A 24,112-nucleotide genomic window follows, 5' to 3' on the forward strand; every position below is an offset into this window, starting at 1 on the left:
CTTGTACTGGAATTAAAGGAGTGTGCCACCACTGTCCATCTTGGTTCAAATTCTTGATGATAATTCTGTGAGAAACAAATACATCAAGAGTGACAGTGGGTAGCACGACATGAAGAAATCATGTTATAATAAAAATGGTGGAAGAATTAAATCTTGAAGTTCTTTGCAAGGGACTAAACCAGGGGCTTTTAGCTGAGTTCTTAGGACTAACAGGCACTCCATCCCACCAAACCTTGAAAATTTTGACGTCTGCACACTCCAGTCTATATTTATGAAATAATTATAATCAACAAAATAAAATAACTAACAACAGAAGTCCCTAAAATGTAAAATTTAAATTAAAAACAAACAAAAAAATGAATCTGTCTTAAAATAAAAGTTACATGCAAGGAATTGGTCCTGGCATCAATAATTCCAGAGAAAATAAAAGCCAAAATGTGGAAGAATAGTAATAAATTGCCTGTCCAAGGGATATAAATAGACAGGTGAGATGTAAGCACCATGGAAAAAACTTCATTATTGAAAATCTCTCCACCTGGGTAATAGTAGTTTATTGATTTAAATATTCTGATTATGATTATCATTTTAGAGGCTTCAGGCTCTGCTGGCACAACTGGTCATCCGTGTTGATTCCACGTAGAGGTTCAGACATCTGAGCATCTGGGCAGCACGGTGGCACTCAGCAGTGTGTGCTTCGGGTCTTCAGCTCTCCCTGGGCAGCATGCCAGCATTCTTTGTGGCAGCAACAGTGCCGTGAACACCCTCTTCTCATTACACATTCAATACAGTGAGATAATCTTTGCATTTCCTAAGTAAAATATTCATGAATTTGTTATTAAAATTGAAAAAATCATACTAGCCATAGAATAGAAGTCTATGGACATCAACGTGCGTTTAATGACCCTAAATAATCCCTAATTTCTTTTCAGTGCCCTCCTCAAGGTAGAGAAAATAGTATCTGGGAGACCCTCAGTGGGTAAAGTGCTTGCTATACAAGCATAGGGTCCTGTGTTTGGATTTCTAATGCCTATGCAAATGTGGGCACAGCTGTTCACATCTGCATTCCCAGCACTGGAGGGGCAGGGACACAAGGGTCCTTGGAGGTCACTGTCCAGGTGGCCTAGACAATCAGGGAGCTCCAGGTTCAGTGACAAACCTTGTCTCAAAAATGCAAAGTGGGGAATATTTCAGAAAGACACCTAGATCTTCGTCCACTATTATGGCTGCACCTTTATATGTGTATTGCACACACCTACGCCAACACATCATATACATATACATACAAGCATGCATACCTGTACATACAACTCAATAAAATAAAATAGAAAAACTATTTCCAGATGAAAAGTGCAAAGCCAATAATAATAAATGATATTACTTAATACTATATTCCTAGTGATGCTTACAGCTTTTAATTTAAGAGCATCTGAAACCTGGCCCATTTCCTTGTTTCCCAGAACTATCTTGGAGCTCTTGAAGCCTAATGGGTGGTAAGAAGGGGTTACCGGGAATCTAAAGCTTGTTCCAAATATTCCATAAAAATGCTCGATCCTTAGGTGGTATTCAATGTCAGCTGAGTAAACTGGTAAACCATCCAATGAATAGTCATTGTTTCCAATTTTATCTGATAGTCTCAACTGGTGTGCTTGTATTGACATTGGCACCATTAACATTTGTAAGACCCCAAATTTATAGAAATAAAATATAAGCTTAAACAGGGAGGGCACCCCACTAGAGAACTTGGGAAGTGAACAAAGGACCCCATCCCAGGAACCGGCCATACCACAGAATGGAATGTATGGTTTAGAGACCTTAATTGCAGAAGGGCTGTAAGTCGCCACAGAATGGAATGTATGGTTTAGCAACCTTAATTGCAGAAGGGCTGTAAATCCACAAAAGGCCAATTATGGGCTGCCATCTGTGAAGAACTGACCAGGGCGTCAGAGATGGGCAAACAAGATTAATGGGAAACAAGGAGATACCACTATTTACTTATACCAAGGTTTGAGGAATTTACAACATTGTAGGTCAGGAAGACATCTACTTCCCTGGGTCGGGAGTTTCGTACCCCTTTCCCCTGTCACGAGATAGGGACCCCTCCCAAAAGCTTGTGGTTTTTGTCTTTAAAAGGTGATTGTAACTGAACCTCGTGGCCAATCGGTCTAAAAGCTGACCGAGAGGCCCATCTGCAGATGCCTAATTAAAGCCTCTTGCATGTTGCATCAATTGGCGCGTGGACTCTTGATTCTTGGGGTGACAAATCCAGCTTGGGGACCCCTCCTCAATTCGGGGTACCCCAACACATTATGCTTGCTCACCTGGGAAAAAGGCTTATTTGTTGTAGCCCTTTGGAATCTTGTTTTTCAGCCTTTCAAATGTCCTCCTAAACAAACCTGAGAATCCTACTTGAAATGTATATGTATCTCTGCTAAGTCTGAATCCTAGCACTCGCTCTGTAGGCTAGGCTGGCCTTGAAGTCACAGAGATCCACCTGCCTCTGGCTCCCCAGTCCTGGGATTAAAGATGTGGACCACCAAAGCCAGGCTCAAGCGTGAGTCTTAAGGATATCAATTACAACTCCATTACCTGGAAGTTTATCAAATCCATTCTTAGAACAATTCATGTGTGCTCAGCTCAATCCATATAATGAACACACAACAGGTTCAGGCTAGTATTGGTTAGAAGACCCCTGCATTCACAGTGGTACAGGGTAGATACAGCACTGTGTTCAGGGAGGTATAGGTTAGATACACTGCTGCTTCACCAATTTTCAATCTATTTCCTTACCTGTGTTACTGGGATCAGACTTTATGTGGTAGGTTTATGAAAAGCCAAAAATAAACTGCTATATGGAAAATATGTATGTTTCCCAAACTCCAAATGCTAATATGAACCCTTTCCTTATTCTGTAAAGATCTATTTCAGTTTAATCATTTGTATGCTCATCTCTCTCTCTCTCTCTCTCTCTCTCTCTCTCTGTGTGTGTGTGTGTGTGTGTGTGTGTGTGTGTGTGTGTGTGTGTGTGTGTGTGTGTGTGTAAGTATAGGTACTCTGGGCAGCCAGAAGAGGATCAGGGTTTTGCTGTGAGACTTCGTCTCCTAGAAACTCAGAGGCTGTACCATGGAGTCTTCCAACATGACTGCCCGAATGCGAGCTGAACAAGAACAACAACGGAGAAGCCAGAGTGGAGGGAGTAAAGACCACAAGGCCTCCACCCTGCACAGAGAACTGCAGATAACTAAGGATGCTGGGATGGGAGGAATAGTCTTCCCCAGGGAAGAGCATGCCAACTCCTTATGCAAAGCCAAGTGGTCATTCCTGAAGACATACATGTAAATATACAGACTGAGCAGGTTATAGAGATACATGTGTATAAACACATATATACATATGTATACATATTAATGTAATAGCAATTAATGAAAAAAGAGCATGCAGGGACGTGCGAGCAATTTTGGAGAGAGCAAAGACGCAGAGGAAATAATGTGATTCTATCATATTCTCACAAACAAAAGAAATGATTACTAAAGAAAATTACTCAGAGTGAAAGCAGAGGGCTTCCCTATGCCTGTTTGTTTTCTTCAAGACAATATATAAATGAGAGTCCTTGAAGTTTTTTAACCGTTCAGGAATTCCTTTATCCTGCAACATCTAGTACTGCTACCACCCAAGTAAGACTTCAACTTTTGGTGACTGCAATGTGACAGAATCATCAGGTTTTGTCATCCGGGTGCTGATGGGACACACTTAATCTCAGGTAGTTGTGTGAGACTAGGGTTTGAACTCTCCTTGGAGTCCCCACCAGGAGCTGAGGTTGGCTCTGGGCTCCTGTTCGCTGCTGTGTTCTGCATGAGAGGGGGATTCCAGCTCCCAAAAGCACAAGGGCTTTTCCTCTGGGCATTACAGTTATCTGCCTTTCAACTCCTACCAGTAACTGGGACCTGAAAACTGCTCCTCTTACAGAACTTTACTGATGCAAAGTTACACAGATCTGGCAAGGTTCTGATAGAAAATGCCATACTTACCGTCATGCTTCGCCACATGGTTTTGTTTAAAAGTCTCATTAGCTCTGATCTCATTTGCCAGGGTACAGCAGGTAATGAAGGCTCTGACACAGCGGGGACCTATTATCACACGTTCAGCTCGTTGCTCACAGGTTTCATATGTATTAAGTAAAGCTCCGTCATAACAACACTTCTTTAGCATTGGATGTTTGTATGTAGAAACTGAAAGGATGTAATGACAAGTCCTTATCACCAACAGCCCAACACCTGGTAGGGATGGATCTCAAGGACTATTTTCTCTGCCATCAAAGGACTCCCTCACCAGATACATGTTAGGGCAAAACAAATATTTTGGATTGTTTAGGCATGAAAATAATAAAGAACTGTTTTCCTCAGGTTAAGGATGTGGCCGATAAAATCCTGAGTTTACAGACTGGACATTTCTGAGTGATGTACTCAACCCCACATGCATCATTCCCCCACCTGCTGCATGTTAATTAGGGAAAGACCAAGTCTTATGTTCTCTGGTCTGTGAATGCTACAATCACAGTGGTTAACAGCTTGTGGAGTACCTTGTTCCTCTATTTTCTGTTTCAGGTAATGTTCTGGCTGGAGATTCACACCTTGGGCTACATCTGTGAAGAAGAGAATGGATAGGGAAGAGTGTTCAGTGTCACATTGTTGTCATAGTACATAAAAGCAGACCTTGTCCCTTGGATGTCACCCATAATGCACTGGTCAACTTAGGGATAATCTTTTGTTCACATAGCTGTGTGACTCAACACTAATGGTTTATTTTTCCTAACATCATAAAGGTAGAAAGAACCTCCCTATGCCAGGCTCCCCAGTAGACTGCACCCCTTCTAGTATGAACATGACCTACAGAGCCTGGCTAGCTTCCTTGGGACTGACAGGCAAATTACTCCAGGCTCCTAAACAGCCACCGAAGCATTCCAGTACCTGGAATTCCCACTTGGTGCTGCAGATCAGGTATTGGCATGAGAGTTATTTTGTAAGCTTTATCTGTGAGAGAGAGAAGGGTGTGGGAAAGGCATAAAATCTTTTTAAAACAGCTCCCTGACAGCATTCTGTTCTACATCGTTGTGGCCTCCTACAACCTCTAACAAGCACTGACTCCCCAGCCTTAACCCAACCAGGACTTCCCATCACCCTGGCCCGGAGCCTCATCCCCACCTGGGAAGGGTTTGCATCAGCTCCATTACTGAAAAGAATTACCAGGGAAAACTAACCTTTTATAAACCAATCTATATGGAAGATTACCGTGTTCTTTGACGTCAAAGTGTGTGGTTCCATTTATTGAATCATCCTCTCTGTATTTAGCTTTAATTGTCCATCTACCGTATCTGTGGACACCAGATGTTTGAAATCAGAGATAGTACCAAAGAGTGCAAAATTATCAAGAGGAAATCCAGTCATTTCTATTTTCAGAGGTTAGAATATATGTACATGAGCATACATACGCACATACACACACACATGCAAACACCCTAAGTAAAAGTTCAGAGGAAAGATTTTTAAACACTAATCAGACAACTAAGCATCTCAAAAGGAAAAGAAATTGTTTAACAATTAGTTTTTCATATTGTATACTTTCCCTACATCTTTTATCTTAATATAGTAATTTTGTTTGGAGAAATGACTTCAGCATTTTACGTAACCCCAGAATTCATAAGTTAAAGTCATCTTATAGTAAAAAATTGATAATAAAGTCTGTGGATAGCATGTATTGGAAAGAAGGCATGGCTTGTTTAAAGAGTAAAATAACCTGTTCAAAAACCTTCATTCAAAAATAGTTAGTCAGGCTGAACAATGGTGGCACCTACCTTTAATCCCAGCACTCAGGTGGCAGAGGCAGGTGGATCTCTGAGTTCAAGGCCAGACTGTCTACAGAGTAAGGGCAGGCAGGGCAACACAGAGAAACCATGTTTTGAAAAACCAAAAGCAAACAAGCAAAACAAAATTAGTGAGTACTACACTGGGATTAAAACAAACAAACAAACAACAACAACAAAAGAGCAAGACAGAAGAACCACAGACTTTAGAGCCTCAAGTCCATGCCAGTTCAGATGTTCACACATTTTTCCTAGCAGGTTTGATTAGGCAACTGACTACATACATCTCCTTTGGGAAATGAAAAAATATCTACCATGCAGATAAGGGATGTGATCAATGGAGGTGAATGTCATGGTTACCATGACTACTATCAACAGTTCACCAAGTATTTTACCAAGTGCCTATGATGCTGAATTGCTGAGCTAAAATGAACTCTGTAGACAAAGGCTTTGCCCTTAAGGGGTTTAGAGTCTAATACCGGGCGGGACACATAAATAAATAATGAATAAGGCACAGACTAAAAAGAAAATACACGAGGCATGTGTGTAGAGATAGAGAATAAAGTAGACATTCCATCGTATCCAGGGATGGCATTGTGAAGAGAATCATCTTCCCATGTCCAAGCAAGAGGACCATAGAGGAATGTTCTGTGCAAAGAGGACAACAGACACCAAGCTGCTAAGGCTGGAGATGGATTCCTATAATGCGCCATGGGACATTGACACGAGAAGTCTGGGAAATAAGAATCGTAATAACATAACAAACTCAGTTCTGCACCAGAAAGCCTAAGGCACTCTAAAAAATTGTATAATTTAAATCTTCCAGAATATCACAACCTCCCAATGTTTTCAGGAACAATGTTTCCAAAACAAACTAAATACAAACTCCCCAGAGAGGACAGAGGAACAATGGCTGGGAAGTGGTTCTACTGAAAATCTGTGTGGTGGCTGCCTTGCCTTAGGCATCCTGCTTTATGTCCCTTGACACAGGGGTTGTGAGCGTTTCATTTCTGTTTGGCAGCTTGCTCTCTTATTGTGATTTACACACATTGAATATGTATTTCATCAACTTCAGAATGCACCTGGTCTTAAATCTTGGCAAATGAGGCCAAGTAGAATAAAATTTCCTACACATCTGCATAAACGTGCACACACTCACACACATACACACACACACACATACACACCCACACACACACGTTTTCATGATACCCAACTCTCTCCACCTGAAGTGTTCTTCCAATAGGATATAGTCCAAACCAACACTCCCCATAGATGGACACTCTGTTAGATTTTAAAAAGCAGAAAGACTACTTAAGGATTTTTTTCTCTTCTAAACTTATTGCTCTCTCTAAACAGAATGAATAGGAAATTTTCGTAACTTTCTCTCTTTCACTCACTGTGTGTGTATGTGTCTGTGTTTGGTTGTGTGTATATGTGGTTTTGTGTTTGTGTTTTTGTTTTGTATGTGTGTATTTGTGTGTGTGTGTGTGTGTGTTTGGTTGGCTGTGTGTATTTGGTTGGCTGTGTCTGGCTGTGTGTATATATGTGTGTATGCATGTGTGTGTATTCATTTATTGAAACAGACTTTTCCATCTGCCATAGCTAATGCCTAGATTTAAGTGAGCCTCTTTCTTCAGTGTCCTGGAGATCTGAGCCTCCTGATGTGATGGGAAGTGTCTGGTATCTGGGATCCACTCTGCTCTGCTGAGAAGTGGGTGTGCCTTCTGCATCCTTTGGAAGGCTTCACATGGCCACCTGTGTGCTCCTGGGTCAGCAGGGGTAGCTCCACTTACCACTTCTCTACCTCACAACCAAAGTCCCGGGTGTGTTTTTCAGAAAACAGTTTCTATTACATACTTCGGGTTAGAAGGAATCTTGAAGTCGGGAAAAGAGACAATTCCAGTATGATTGTTTCCTTGTAGTGTGCCAACTTCTGATCCTTCAGGGTCCTTTATGGAAGGAAGAAAACCCACCTGTCTTAGCTTGTTTTCTGTTGTATAAAAGAATTACTGGGACCGGGTGATTGTCTAAAGACCAGAGATGTGTTTTGTCCCACAGTGCTGGAGTATGGAGTTATAAGGATATGACTCTGTATGGAGAGGGGAGCAGCTTCGTATCAACTCTGAATGGGAAAGCAGATGGGCAAGCAAGCACTTATGAAGAGTTTGTTCTCGTGACAAGACATTCTGAGAAAGGGGGCAGCCCTGCTCAGTCCATACAGCTGTGAGGGGAGTACCCTGGGACTGAGGAAATACTTACTATGAAAGTTAAGACAGCTTCCTTTGTAACTGCGTCTAATTCATCATGCAGGGAATAGATGCCAACCTTTACTGCAAGAAAAGGTGATATCGTCAAAAACTTTGGTAAACAAGGGCGATTCTAATTTTTGAGACAAACTACTTCAGGGTGAAAATCATATAAAATATATTGGGAGACATTCTCAAAGATTAATAAAATAAAATAGTTTAAAAACCTCTTCAATGAGATAAATCTTATCAAAAACTGTAAGTACCCTTATAGGAAAATATGTATTTAAAAGAAAGTTGTTGGTAAACATTTGTATTAATAAAGATTCCTTCACTTTAAAGCAATTCCTCAAGACTTACTACTAGTGAGCAAGACAGTTCACTTTATGAAAATGCTTACATACAACTTGCTGGGAACATGCATATAGTATAAAATTAATTATATTTGTCATTGGGTAACCATTATTGGGAATTTCATAATATCAAAAGGGTGAGTTCTACCATAAGCTATATGAAAACATACAGTGCTGCTTTACATTAGGACTGAATTGTTAAATGGCAAGATGGTGTTTGTGAAGATAAGGCACTGTGATCATGTGATTTTTGTTACATTTGCTGCCCCAGGTCCTGTGGGTGCTCTCTCCTCATTAAGAGAATAGTAGCTGCATCCCAGAACGGCTGGTATTTCAACATTCCAGGCAAACACTCTTTCACAAAGGCGTATCACTCTATTTTCTTTCTAAGAAGTACAAGTTAGCCTGTGAGTCACAGACCTTGCTCATCAGCCTCCCAGGTGCTGGGATTATAGACTTGTAAAACCAAACCCTACAAGGTCCTCTATTTTTACATTTTGTATGTGTATCAAAGCTGATTTATTTTCATTTTCTTATCCATTTTTATTCATTTTAAAATAGGCACACAGATCCAGGTGGTGAGGTGGCACACACTTTTAATCCCAACACTCGGGAGGCACACGACGAAAGATCTCTGTGAGTTGGAGGCCAGCCTAGTCTACAAAGCAGGTTCAAAGACAACCAGAGGCACATAAATCCTGTCTCTAAAGAAAGGTTCACAGATGAAAATTTAGGTGAATATTGGATGCATTTTCATCTCTTACCATGTAGTTTTTCATCTGTACAAGTTTAAATTTGATACCTTAAAACATCTTCCTTGTCTTTGCTTATTGTGCTCAGTATTTTTTAACTTAAAAGGTTTTATTTTTTAGAATTACAATCAGGAATACTATAATTGCATCCCTGATATTGTTATACTTACACACACACACACACTCATCTAATATTACTCTTATGCTCATGTGTTTAGGGCTGACTACTCAGGATTTCATCAGCTGTGGGAATTCATTCCTGGATAAACCCAACTCACCCTCTCCGCAGCCGCTGACTGCCTATCACTCTTCATCTAGGTGAGGTCTCCAAAATCTGCCCCATCTATGCTGGTATCTCAACTACAAAGATTCACAATTCAAAATACAGAGACTACATGACCATGGGCTGCCCATCACTGAGCTGTACAGCTAAAACAAACCACACACATAAGATCAGGGGACCTAATGGAACAGATTGAAAGATGCCATGGAGCAGAAGCGCGTACAAAATCTCAGAAATGTGTTTGCCTACACTGCACAGTATCATTAGAGCTTTTAACTCAGCAGGGGCACAGTGACACATTTTCATTCCTCCAGAGTTTTCAGTTCATTTCATAGCCAAGTCTTAACCCACACACCAAAATAGAAACAGTCTATAAGCCTTCGACTCTCGCTAGGACTGTGTAAGCCCTACAAAGACCCCCCATTAAAACTGCCTTACCAAGGCAACCAGGTAAGACCAGCATGAGAGTAAATCACCCACACTCTGCCCTTTCCTTCCTTCCTGGCTGTCTCTACCTCAGAGTCCCCCTTCAATGGACAACCTGCCTTCCTGTCCAGGGGGCAAGAAGGAAAAGTTAGCAGCCTGTGGACAAAGCTACGATTCTGAATTTCCAAACTGTGGTCTTGTCTGACTGCCTCCACTTCCCTGCTCTGAGATAGCTTGACTTTTGTACATCATTTGTAATTCTGGAAAATTAGTGTGGCCTCCCAATAAGACTCACAGATACAAAGAGGACAGTCTCCACATGACTCAGCACAAAAGAAGCAACAAATGTTTAAGCTATGATTATGATTTCAGTGACTTTTTGCAGAGTTTTAAACCTTATTTATGTTAACATAGACTATGAATCTTAGTATATCAGGGGCAAGATCAATAAAATCTGTATATTGAAGCCAAGACTTAATTGAAATGTCTTCACTGTGCTAAACATCGAAATAATAGTGGTGAAATATTCACACACAGATGCCTTGCAATGTTCTGTAGGAGAGAAAGAATACACTTAAGTAAGTTCCCAGGAGCATGGGTGCTGTAAGGACACTCCCTAGGTTTGGAGAGGACAAGAGAGGTCTGAGGTCCTATCTCAGTGATGCAGCCCTTGCCTGGGATGCAGGAGACCCTGGAGTTCTATGCCTGGCCCTGACAAAAGGAGAGGAGACAGAAAGACTGGAAATGTGAGAGGGTGGCAGTGCAAGCCGTGACTACAGGGTCTGTAGGGATCCCTGAGTACAGGGGGACCAGCAGGAGGTCCTGAGGCAAAGGAAAGGAGAGAAATGCACTGTGCAGAGGAAACAGCACGTGGTGCCCACCTCCATATGGATGAGAGTGGTGGGAAGAGACCTGAACTAAGGTCAGGATGACTGGAGTCCACGGTCGGCTGTGGGGTACAGTAGGGAAGGGAGCTGGGGAGAGGGCGGGACACGGGCTACAAAGAACTGAAAGACTCTGGACAACATTCTAAGGTCCTTCATCCTAGAGAGTCTGGGAGACTTGAGCTTTTAGTCAAAGATGCTTAAGCTATAATCCTTCAAGTATCTTCACATTAAATACACCAGTAGGATAAAGGACTTTAAAATAACTTCACAAACAGAGATTACCATCTCCTGTACCAAGTTGTCTTGTTGGAGTCAGATCAGCATTTGCAGCAATGACTCTCTGTGTCAGCTGGTGGCAATGTCCTCACCCTGCCCATGTCTTTCTTTCCAAGACAGTGTAACAGGTGCTCCTGCCAAATGGGATGATGACCACACCGCCCTGTTACACCTCACTGTGGACATCACCAGTGTTGGCCAAAAGTAGAAGTTCTCTACTATACACAAGGTTAAAACAGAACAAAGCATGCCAATTCTGCTTCTTCTATGAGTCCTTCCCCTGAATATGATGAAAACCATCAATGAAACTTCTCAGCCTCCTCCCAACACATGCCCGTTTTGGACAGATGTCTCTAATTGTCAGGAGATGGCAAGTGGCAGGTGAGAAGACAGAGGTTTCACAAGCAATGCCGGCCTGATTTCTGTGTCTGATTGTCGTTTCTTTGGGGGAAACATAGACTTCCCTTGATCACAGTGTCTTTACTGACATCCCCTCCACAGTAAAACTGCAGATGTTAAACGCTGCTTAACAGACACGTTCTTATGTGGCTAACCTTGGCCATCAGCGTCTGGGCATTTCTGTGAGCTACGGTAGTGTCTACCAGATTTCTAATTCTCCTCATTTGGATTTCTTTTACAACTTTGGGACAAGCTACTGAATCCAACAATGTTTTATAAACAAGGTTTAAGATAAATCATTTCTCAGTGCCAAAATTGCATTTTCAATTATGTGTTCTGTATTTTTGATGAATAAATTCTCTAGCAGGGCAGATAAAGCAATCATTGGTTATGTTATTTATTTAGCAATTCCTTTATAAATTAAAAATGAAAATGCTATTTGAGCCTATAAATGTCGTTAGGATTTGAGCTTCTCTTAAGTAAAGTAGAAACCTGTCTCCACTCAATTTCAAATGCTACAAGTTCCACATGTTTATGTCATTCTCCCCTGAAAGGGGCATCAGATACTCTACCGGGCTGCTGTGGCATGTAGACAGGCTTGTCAGTATGGATGAAGAGAGAGCCATTGTCATGGAGGACTGGCATTTTTTCCGATTTTGAAAAATGCTTCGACACAACTTCCAAATACACATATGAATATGAGCTTGGTCCTTCAGCCAACTGTTTGGCCTGAACCTGTAAAACAACAAACAAACACCATGATTAGAAAGTGTGAATGTAGAGTCCTAAAGCATGCTGATACTGAAAGAAAAAAACAACCACTCTAATCTCATAAGACTAAAACTGAGTTTGTGCATTTCATCATTTTCAAAGAGGTGCACTGGGCTGGAGAGATGGCTCAGTAGTTAAGAGCACTGGTAGATCTCCCAGTAGACAAAGGTTGAGTTCCCATCACCCACATGGCAGCTGAAACCACCTCTGACTCCAGTTCCAGGGATCCTAGGCCCTCTTCTGTCCTCTGTGGTTATTGAACACAATGGTACCCAAACCTACATGCAGGGAAAAATACCCATACACATGGATTTTAAAAGATAATAATGAGCCTGTTTTAGTGGTTCACACCCTGAATCCAAGCATTTGGGAGGCAGAGGAAGGCCGGACTCTGTCAGTTCAAGATCTACAAAGCTAATTTTAGGACAGCCAAAGCTATTAGTATATCCTTATAGGCTAAGATTAGCATTTGGTATGCCAAACCATCTTGTTGGTGTCCTCAATGGTTTTGGTGATGACTCTCTGTCTAAGCAGGTGGCAACATCTCACCCTCTCTAGGTTGTTCCTTTTCCCAGCCTTGTCTTGAAAAATAACAATTAATAATAATAATAGTAATAATAATAAATAGTACTACAGTACAGCACTTGAGAAGCTGAGGCAGGAAGATCTTGTTTTCAAGTCTGTCTACGACTACAAGGTGAAAATCTGAAACATAATCAACCAAGCAAACTTACTGAAACCACTACAGGAAAAAAAACTTAGTTTGTCAAATTCCCTTCATAGTCTTGTATCACAATAACATTTTAGCACTAAGCAGTCAGAAACCTTTTTGGTGCCATTTCAGATATATTTAACAGAACTGTTATATGACTGTTAACTGTAATAGAAATTTGTAAGAAACATTCACCTTATCAGCTTCTGGGTGGATTGGTTTCTCTATTCTCTGTGCAGTGTCCTGTCAATGGCATGGACACTTCTCATCACACCACAGCCTCTGTGCCCACATCATAGACACACATTCAAGTTTGCCTATGTCATTACCATCATCACCTTTATATTCAGTGATATGGGGATTGCATATATTAACACAGATCATCAAAGGAAAGCGTATTTCCATGAAAATCTAGGGTTCAGAAACACTAAAAAGTTAATCACTAAAATCAACTGCATTGAGATCATTACAAAAGTTTGGAAGCAGTAAAAAACAAACTATCGATTTTCTGTGCTGAGATGAACTATAGATGTCTTTGTGTTCTATCTCTATTTAAAACAATACTATAGCTTCTACCATGGCTTCTAGCTTGATATTTTGTGGTACGGCTGTGGGAGTGGGGGTGTCTCTGACTCTTTCACAGGCTCTTGGGACCCTTTTCCTCCTACTGGTTTGCCTTGCACAACCTTAAAATGGGGTTCATGCCTAGAGTTATCATATCTCGCTATGCCATGCCCAGTGGATATCCTGGGAGGCCTGCCCTTTCCTGAAGAGAAATGGAGCAGGAGTGGATCTGGGGGAAATGGAAGGCGGCTGTGGTGGTGGAGAAACAGGAGGAGTGGAGAGAGGGGAAACTGCAGTCAGGATTATTGAAAACAAAAACAGTATTCATTAATTGTGGATAATTCAATTGAAAAAGTGGACTCAAGGACAAGACTGAGACAACACGTTTAATTGTCAAAAATATACTTTGTAGTGGTAACATAAAATTAAGTACAGGTGTATAAATGTTTATGATTCCTCCATGATCCTCAGGCTCCTGAGATGACCAATAAGCATAACTCAGTGGGATTCCTGTGGTGAAGGACATGTCCTGTAACTGTGCTGTCCAAACACATGGCTAGTACCAGTGAGTACCTCAAGTATTACACCAGTTACGTTTAATTGAATGATTTAAAAAACAAATGTGGCTAGTGGCTACCATACCTCATAATAGAGTGGCCACAGAAAGTAAGAGTTTGGGGAAATCAACTTTAAATTTTCATAAACCAATACTTGGGAAACCATTTTTACAGAGATTAGAACATTTATTCTCAAAAGCATTGATGAAATAATTCTTATGTTTGGTTAGAATTGATTCCCAGCAATGTTTCCCAATACGAGTAATATATATATTACCATTAAAGAATAATGGATACAGAAGATTCATATACTTAACATTTTGTTGTTTACAATGCAATAAAAATCATTTGCAATGTGAAATATGTATAAATATTTCAAATATCTATCATCTATCTGTAGATTGGTTGATCTATCATCTATCTATATACTTGAATTAAGCAGAAATCTTACACCTATGGTTTTTAGATACTTAAAAACTAACACTGGGACTGTGGAGATGGCTCAGTGTTTGAGAACCTGAGTAGGACCTGGACTTGGTTTCCAGCCCCACATCATGCAGCTCACAACCACCTGTCACTACAGTGTCCAAGGATGTGACTGGCCTGCCTCTGAGGGCCCGCATGTACATAGTACACATGAGGCACATATGCAGACCCACACATAAAGAACTTTTCTAATTTGAAGACCTTAATATTAAAAATAAAAACCTGAAAATGTTAGAAAGCCCATAGAACTCCAACATTAGGCCCCTTGTAACATTTTCCTTTTTCCTTTTCCTCATATATTTCCATTTCTATGGAGTCACAGAGCCTCTTCTAAAGCTGAGGTTCTCTCATTTTTCTGGTTTTCTTTTATCAGAGTTTTAGTAAGATGGGATGCAAATACTTTTGTTAACAATCTGCACTAAAATGAGTCTTTGCAGTGCTGGGGCTTGAACCCAGGGCCTCACACCATGCCAAGCAAACGCTCTACTGCTGAACTATGGGTCCCCCCATCTGGAAATATCTTCACAAAAGAAAAGGGCATTTGCTTAAGCCTGCTGTTTCTCTCGCTGAGTATCAGTGAGCGCTGCTCACTGTAGTAACCAGTCATTTATGGGGCCTGTAGCTGTAGGTCAGTGGTAGAGTGCTGGCCTAGCATGAGACCTGGCCCCGCCCCCCCCCACGTGCATTTGGCCCCGCCCCCCATGCACTTACCACTTACCTTTCTTTACTGCTTTTAATGATAATTCTCTTTTTTTTTTTGGTTTTTCGAGACAGGGTTTCTCTGTATTGTTTTCGAGGCTGTCGGTCCAGCCTGGCCTCGAACTCACAGAGATCTGCCTGCCTCTGCCTCCCGAGTGCTGGGATTAAAGGCGTGCGCCACCACCGCCCGGCTCCACTTACCTTTCTTTACTGCTTTTAATGATAATTCTCACAGACAAACGTCAAAAGCATGCATGGTTTTGTTTCCTTACTGTTTCTAGTGATAATTTCATAGGCAAAATTATTTCTAACTCACTTCCAAATGTTTCCACATTGATACATTCTTATTTTCCAGTAGAAGTCTTAACATTTACATGCATGGCTCAAAAAGCCGACACAGTTGTCGGTTTAGAATATTGTTCATCTCAGGGACTGGAAAGACAGCTCAGTGGTTAGGGGGACTTGCTGCTCCTGCAGAGGACCCGGGTTGTGAGATATCTGGCTTGTACTCTAACAAATGAAGCTTGCCTGCAGGTCAGAGGGCAGAGCTAATCACTAGCTAACCACAGAAGGAGGTCTGCACAGACAGACAGGAAGTGAGATGGCTGGGTGGAGAGAGGAACTTGGGTGGAGGAGACAGGACCTCAGTGTCTCCTCCGCTGGGAAGTTGAGGAGGGAAGGTGTGACTGTGTTTATTCCTTTACCTCCACGATCTTTCAGCATTTACCCCTATTTCTGACTCTGGGCCTTTATTATTAAGACCTGTTAAAACTCGTGATACATTTTGGTGTCCAACATTAAGGTACGTTGGTGCCCAACATTAAGGCATGAATTCACAAAACAAAAACAAAAACAAAAACTGCTTGCCTGTGCCTCTGCCTCCACCAGTACAGACCAGAACTGCACACAGGCTCCCTCAGGAGTTCCCACCCCGCTGGCTAGGTTCTCTTTTTCCCTAAGCCTCAAAGCAAGAGTTTGGGATTTTTGTTGTTGTTGCAGCCTCTCTGCTGCAAACTCCACAGGCCCCAAACTCCAGAAGCACCTGGGTTCCAAATGCCACAGGACTTGCCCACCCTAGACTGGCTGGTTCTGCCTTCAGGAAGCTCTCACCACAGTCACATGTGGCATGCACTCACCTTTTGTGAAGCAGATGTTAAACGCATGGTCAACTTATAGTAGAATTATCCCTAGAAATTGGGTAAAAGACCCCTGACTTTCTTGAACACATAAACATACATACACACAGACTCACACAGGCACATCCACATAAATAAAAATGAATCCTTTAAAAAAGTAACTTTGTTAAACTCAGCTTGTTACCAGTTAGTGATAATCATCTAATAATTATACAGCGGTAGACTGATACTGAAAGACCCTAGCCCAGTCTAACAGGCAGCTGAGGCTTATGGAAAATTCCGTTCCCCCCCCAGCTGCATAGTCATTGCCTATCAGAAGGGAGCTCAGCACAAGGACACAGGCTGGGTGCTCAGCCCAAGGACACAGAGATGTCTGCGAGCGACCAGATGGCCAGCTCAGCAAGATTGGGCAAGCATAGAGACCTATTGTTCCTCAGATAGGGCCAAGACTTGAATTCCAAGAAAAACCTCAATTGCCCAATCAGGGTCCTGTTACTAGGCTTCTCGCTTCTGTACTGCGCTTTTTGCTATAAAAGAACCCCTGAGTCCCCAGCTCGGGGCTCTCAGTTCCCGAGACTGAGACGCCCCGGGTACCCGTGTATTATCAATAAAGCCTCTTGCTGTTGCATCCAAGCTCGTGGTCTCGTTGTTCCTTGGGTTCGGGTCTCCCTTCCGTGAAAGTATCCCTACTGGGGTCTTTCAATACAAGTGACTAGATCTGTGCTAACAGTATCCAAAATTATACATATTTTAACAAAAATATTGTGTGTATATATTTTAAGAGGAAAGACAAATACATACTGTTAAGATGGCAGAGTTTTGGAATTTATTTTCTGGTGACAAATTAACAGAGCCCGAAGAGTAACTGACGTTTTCATCAGGATAACTTTTTACAGAGATGGTTGCATCAAAGGCCTCAGTGTGGCCGTGGGCTTGGACTGTGACATTTGCCGGCACTCCGATGCGGAAGACCACTGGTGCTGAAATGAGGAATCTGTGGAAACACGACAAGATGCAGTAGCTTTGGTGATACACTCCTTCTGGTTCATGCTCATCTCACTGTAGATGTATTTTCTTCTTAATCGTTATGTTTAGAAACTATAATTTGCTTGTGTGATCTGTGACAAACTCAGCATAATTTCTGAGAGGAAATAACTTGAAATTGAGTCCTGAAAAACAGAGTGTGGGATTTGGTTCACAGTTAAAAAGGTAACAAGAGTGGGTCTCTGGCCTCCTCCACCTGCAGAGCACTGGATAAGGCCATAAAGGCATCAACATTACATGTGCTGGTGTAAGAATAAAAACACAAAAAAACAAGGTTTGCTGGAGTATGTAAGTTGGTCCCTCCCCCCACACACAATGACTTAAAGTATCAAATAGGCACTAGTAGCTGAATGCCATCTTTGTCTTCTGATGGCCGAGTGAGATATAGCTTTTGTCACCTTTTGCGGTGGTGTGCTAAATAAGAACATGTCTATAAATCATCAGCAAGTGCCTACTCAAGAAGTAATGACCCTCACTGAAGTAGGTGGAAGAAGTGATCTCAGAAATGCATTAACATCAGTGGGTAGAGATAAATCTGCCATACAAACAAGCCAGAGAAATGTCTACACACCGAAGGCCGCTGTGTGAGGCTGGCTTGTCTGGACTCTGAGAGGAGTTTACAGAGCTCATTCACTCCCCACAGAAAGTCAGGGATGCCCCGGCTACTACTATTATTCATATGTTCATGTTAGCAAAAGTAATTTGATCAAGGCCACATGGTTTATAAGTGAACAAGGCAGGACTTTGTACTCAGAGTGCTCAAGCTTCTGTTTATAACTGGGGTCAAGGTTACAAGTCTACAATTGTAGACTCTTCAGTTTTTAGATGGAATTTATACAAAACTAGAATTGTAGGCAAGCTTTGGAACACTTGTTTGTTTATCCTTTTTTGTTTTTGTCTGTTTTTGATTTTTTTCAGACAGGGCTTCTCTTCATAGTAGACCTGACTTGCCTCCAATTCAGAGATCCTCCTGCCTCTGCCTCCTGAGTGCTTGGATTAAACACAGGTGACACCACACCCAGCAACATCTGGTTTTGAAACACAAATTTTAAAACTCGTGATTTTCCCGGGTATTAACCCACACACGTACGAACATCTGATCTTTGACAAAGAAGCTAAAAATATACAATGGAATAAAGAAAGCATCTTCAACAAATGGTGCTGGCATAATTGGAGACTGGCATGTAGAAGAATGCAGATCGATCCATGTCTATCGCCATGCACAAAACTTAAGTCCAAATGGATCAAAGACCTCAACATAAATCCAGCCACACTGAACCTCTTAGAAGAGAAAGTGGGTGGTACCCTTGAACGAATTGGTACAGGAGACAGCTTCCTGAACATAACACCAGTAGCACAGGCAGTAAGATCAACAATTAATAAATGGGACCTACTGAAACTGAGAAGCTTCTGTAAGGCAAAGGACACAGTCAGCAAGACAAAAAGGCAGCCCACAGAATGGGAAAAAATATTCACTAATCCCACATCTGACAGAGGGTTGATCTCCAAAATTTACAAAGAACTCAAGAAGCAAGTCTCCAAAACACCAAAGGACCCTATTAAAAAGTGGGCTGCAGAACTAAATAGAGAGTTTTCAATAGAGGAGTCTAAAATGGCTGAGAGGCACTTGAGAAAGTGCTCAACATCCTTAGCCATCCGGGAAATGCAAATCAAAACAACTCTCAGATACCATCTCACCCCTGTCAGAATGGCTAAAATCAAAAACACCAATGACAATTTATGCTGGAGAGGATGTGGTGAAAGGGGGACACTCCTCCATTGCTGGTGGGAGTGCCAACTGGTTCAGCCACTTTGGAAATCAGTGTGGAGATTCCTCAGAAAAATGGGAATAAACCTACCACAAGACCCAGCAACTCCACTCTTAGGCATATATCCAAAAGATGCCCATTCATACAACAAAGATGTCTGTTCCACTATGTTCATAGCAGCTTTATTTGTAATTGCCAGAACGTGGAAGCAACCTAGATGTCCCTCACCTGAAGAGTGGATAGAGAAAATGTGGTACATCTACACAATGGAGTACTATTCAGCAGAAAAAAATAATGGAATCATGAGATTCGCAGGCAAATGGATGACACTAGAAGAAACCATCCTGAGTGAGGTAACCCAGTCACAAAAAGAGAAACATGGCATGTACTCTCTCATATATGGATTTTAGACATAGATCTGGGGAGTGCCAGCCTACAATCCTATGGCCAGAGAGTCTGGGAAACAGAAACTTTATTTAGTGGCTGATCGAAGAAGAGGCAGACTCCCTTGGTTAAGTACTGAGCTGAACTCAAGAAAACCAGTAACAGAGAGGGAGGACTGATGATCAAAGGGATTAAGACTGGGCTGGTTTAACCCCCAGAAACAGCTGACCAGACAAAGGTTAACTCTTGAATCCCAGGCATTAGCCTGGGAAGCCAGCATGGGACCGATCAAGACCCCCTGAATCTGGGTGTCAGTGAAGAGGCCTAGGGAATCTACTGAGCCTTGGGCAGCAGATCAGTACCCATCCCAAGTATACACATGGACTTTGGACTCCCATAGAACAATGTGAGGTGCACTCTCACCCAGAACTCTTGGGGAAGGGTTTAGGCCCTGCCCTATATGAAATGACAGACTATGCACACCCCCATGGAGGGCCTCACCCTCCCTGGAGAAATGAGGGGATAACGGGGGGGGGGAGGGCACGGGAGGAAGGGAGGGAATGGGAGAGGGACCTGGAACTGACTTGTTTCTTATCTAAATTTAAACTGGAAAATAAAATTAAAAAAAAAACTCGTGATTTTCTTCATTGTCTCATTAAGTGGAAACTTACAAAAATAAAAACAAATATACGTCACAAGAGCATCTAATTTGAATAGAACTAGATATCTACCATAAAGAAGAGAATTATGCATTAATCCCAAAGGGCTCAGACCCTGGCTCTCTCTCTCTCTCTCTCTCTCTCTCTCTCTCTCTTCTCTCGTGTTTTGTTTTTCGAGACAGGGTTTCTCTGGGTAACAGCTCTGGCTGTCCTGGAACTCACTCGGTAGACCAGACTGTGTAGATGAAACTTACTGCCCCACTAGCAACTCCAGTACTCAGCAGCCACTTCCCAAGTTACCACGCAGAGGCTTATATGAATTATAAATGCTTAGCTGGTAGCTAGCTTTATTACCAACTAGCTCTTACACTTAAATTAACCCATAATTCTTAGCTATGTTTAGCACGTGGCTTGATTCCATTTCTCAGTAAGGCATTCTCATCTCGCTTCCTCTGCCTCTGGCTAGCGACTCCTGACTCCACTCTTCCTCTTCCCAGCGTTCTTAGTTTGGTCACCCCACCTATACTTCCTGCCTGGCTACTGGCCAATCAGCATTTTATTAAACCAATTCGAGTGACAAATCTTTACAGTATACAAGAGGATTAATCATTCCACACCCAGGCTAGCATGGAACTCACAGAGATCTGCCTGCCTCTGCCTTCCAAGCTGCTGGGGTTAAAGGTGTGCGACGCTGCCAACAGAGAGGGTGCACACACAATACCCAACCTAAGAATTATTGCAGGTACCTACCAACATTATAATATTTTAAGTTATATTGTCATATTTTAAGTTACAACTTAAGCTATGAGTTTCACCAATCGGCAAGTCTTTTGTAACAATAAAGTTAGTCAGTAATTAAGACCTTTACCAAATCTGGCAGTTCTACACAAGTAATTTGGAGACAGGTACAGATCAATTGAAGAGTCTGTAAACCTACTCATCTGCTATATATGCTTAGCAGAGACACAGAAAATGAGAACGGGTAATAGGATCAATTTACTGAAACGTTCCTATGAGCAAGACCCAGTCTCAACATGATGCATGTCACTCACTATCATTCTCACTATGTTATATATATATACATATATGTATATATGTATATATAGAGAGTCACTCACTGTGTCACTCAGCATATTAAATATATATCACTCACTGTCATTTTCAGCATGTGATATACGTCACTCACTGTGCCATTCTCCTCAGTATGATGTGATATATATACATCACTAACTATCAGCATGGTATACATATTTCAGTCACTGTATTGCTACAACATTTGGTACAGAGGGTGTCACTATTGCTCTCGTTGTATGACTACCAAACTGTTATTCATTTGTCCTATGCCATAAACATAGCCAGTTATAGAATTAAAAACTTAAGGTGAGCAGTCTGTTTCCAGAATTAAAACTTTCAACAACTGTTCTAAACCAGACTTACTAAGATTTTTGAAAAGAGAAAAAATCTTAGGAATCACAGACTGCCTCAGTTTCAGTGTTCAGGTGTTCTTCCCGTAGTCGGTGTGATGGAGGCGAGCCATGGCACACTCAGTGTCAAAGCCCTTAAATCTAGCCGTGGTCATCCTTCATACACATTTTGGTCTTCGCTGATGTGTCTGCAACATAGTGCACCCATTTGAGCAATTCCATCTTTTTAGATTCTTTAACAAGCAGCCGAGGATCAGGCCCCCAGCGTGCAGAGAGGCAGGAACGTTACTCTGGAATGCTTTCCCCAGGTGTGTGCAAGGCTTGACCCTTCACTTCTGACCTTTGACTTCTATGTCTTTTTGTACACCTTTATCCCCCGCCCCCACATCCTCACTGATGCAACTCTATTTGATCATTTGTGTAGTACCCCATTCTCCCGCTACGACGAAAGCTCGTCCACCTGTCACACCTCACCACCTGCCGCGGAGTGCATGCTCAACAGCTTCTCCAGTAAGCGGTCGTTCCCATGCTGTTCATGATACACTTAGTCACTTTTCAGAAGGGCCCACACAGCATTGTACAAAGAATTCAGAGTATTTCTCCACCCGAATCATGGGAGCCCAGCTTCTGACCCTAGTTCCGACACTACTGCTTTTTTGTTTGTTTGTCTTTTTATGCAAGAAAAAGGACATAAAGTTGGGTAGGGGAAGATCTAGAAGGAATTGGGGGAGGTGAAAAAATATTATCAAAATATATTGTATGAATATTTTAAAAAATTAAAATAAATTAAATTTAAAAAGGAGCTAATCCCCAAATAACTATGGCTTTACTGTAGCAAAATCACTTTTAAAAAACCCACAAAGATGGGCTGGAGAGATGGCTCAGAGGTTAAGAGTACTGTCTGCTCTTACAGAGGACCTGAGTTCAATTCCCAGCAACCACATGGTGGCTCACAACCATCTGTAATGAGATCTGGTACCTTCTTCTGGCATCCAAGCAGAACAGGGTATGCATGATAAATAAACAAATCTTTAAAAAAAACACACACACCAAGAAACTAAGCACCAAATACAAAAGAGCAAAACAAAAAGCATAAAAAGTGTATTATGTACATAGAGTCACCCATTTGCATATATATTGTTTGATGGTTAAGTTTTTGTTGAATAGCGATGCGAGTGATCACACAAGAGCTGTTGTGTGTTAGCACCCATTGATCAAGCGCTCCCACCGCTCTCTCGTTCAGATGAGCACACACACCTGGTGGGTCAGAGTCCCACCATCTGATGACTACTGGTCACACCACTACTGACACGCACTAGGAAATGAAGATGCTTTCCTTGACTTACATCTGTTCCTGTCCCCAACTGTTCTCCAGGAAGACCAAAACCAGAAGTATTCCCCAAAAGCCCATGGCTTGAGATGGTATCAAAATCATTTTATGTCACCTCCCGAAGTTACTTTCTGCTTAAGGAAAGTGAACGTGGAATTTTGGGATCAATGAGGTTGTGTTACTCATTAACAGCGGGAAAAGGGATCGATACATTAAGACGACTGAAATCAGAACAGAAACACTCTTGCATGCCCGGGAACACAGGCAGAGGTATTGTGTAGGAATTTGCAACAGGACACTTACCTTAATTAATACAGAATAAAGACTCAATGTGGGAGCCCAGTCCTGTGGAGAGAGGCTCAGCCCTTCACAGCAAGAGTCCTGCTGCCTTTGCCTTCTTCTCTAGATCAGGTCACACACACACACACACACACACACACACACACACACGTTAATACATAGACACACATATATCATACTGTGTGAGACTATGCATTGGAACATAGTCAATTTCTCAGGGGCTACACCAGTTAAAAAACTGGCATTTTTACCCTGGCAGCCATCAGCTGTCCATAGCACCTCAGCTATAATTTACCAGCACTTTTATATTAGTTAGAGGGTTAAAGGAGCACAAAGCAGAAACTGATGTGCAAATTTCACTGAAAGTGTCACCAAAGTGACAAAAACTGACTAATGCTGTCTGACAACCTAGCACGTCTATTTCAAAAAAACATCTGTGATATGATTCATCTGGGCTGTGAAAAATGAATCTAATTAAAAGAAAGTACATTTGCCATCATTTGGGCAAAAATGAAACCATATAAGGAAAAAAAAAACATGAAGCATATGTGATGTTCTTTTTTCACACTGGTCCCAAGCTTGTAGCCACACAAAGATAATTTATGTTTCTTGTTTCGTATTCATTTTGTGCACGGATTCACAGTATCACTAGGATTGAAACAAACACAGTGGCAAAGATTGAGAGCCAAAACAACTCCTCAGGTCAGATTTCACAGCAACCAGTACTTTCGTAACTCAGCACACAAACCTTTAGCATTCTCAGATTTTGCAACTCTCAGGGTCCTTTTTTCAACT

General features: G+C 41.8%; 1 protein-coding gene across 1 annotated transcript; it reads right to left on the reverse strand.

Annotated features, from left to right (window-relative positions):
* Positions 1–3,098: 3,098 nt before the first annotated feature.
* On the reverse strand, positions 3,099–23,122 carry LOC121136045 (complement C5-like). The gene is made up of 10 exons (XM_040735586.1): positions 23,034–23,122; positions 17,209–17,401; positions 12,055–12,217; positions 8,120–8,190; positions 7,718–7,809; positions 5,286–5,368; positions 4,965–5,027; positions 4,577–4,639; positions 4,026–4,226; positions 3,099–3,154 (listed from the first exon to the last, which is right to left on the reverse strand). The coding sequence occupies exons 1-10, from the start codon at positions 23,120–23,122 to the stop codon at positions 3,099–3,101; spliced, it is 1,074 nt and encodes a 357-aa protein (XP_040591520.1).
* Positions 23,123–24,112: the final 990 nt, after the last annotated feature.

The sequence above is a fragment of the Mesocricetus auratus genome, unplaced genomic scaffold (assembly GCF_017639785.1).
Source record: "Mesocricetus auratus isolate SY011 unplaced genomic scaffold, BCM_Maur_2.0 Super-Scaffold_100047, whole genome shotgun sequence".
Taxonomy (NCBI): domain Eukaryota; kingdom Metazoa; phylum Chordata; class Mammalia; order Rodentia; family Cricetidae; genus Mesocricetus; species Mesocricetus auratus.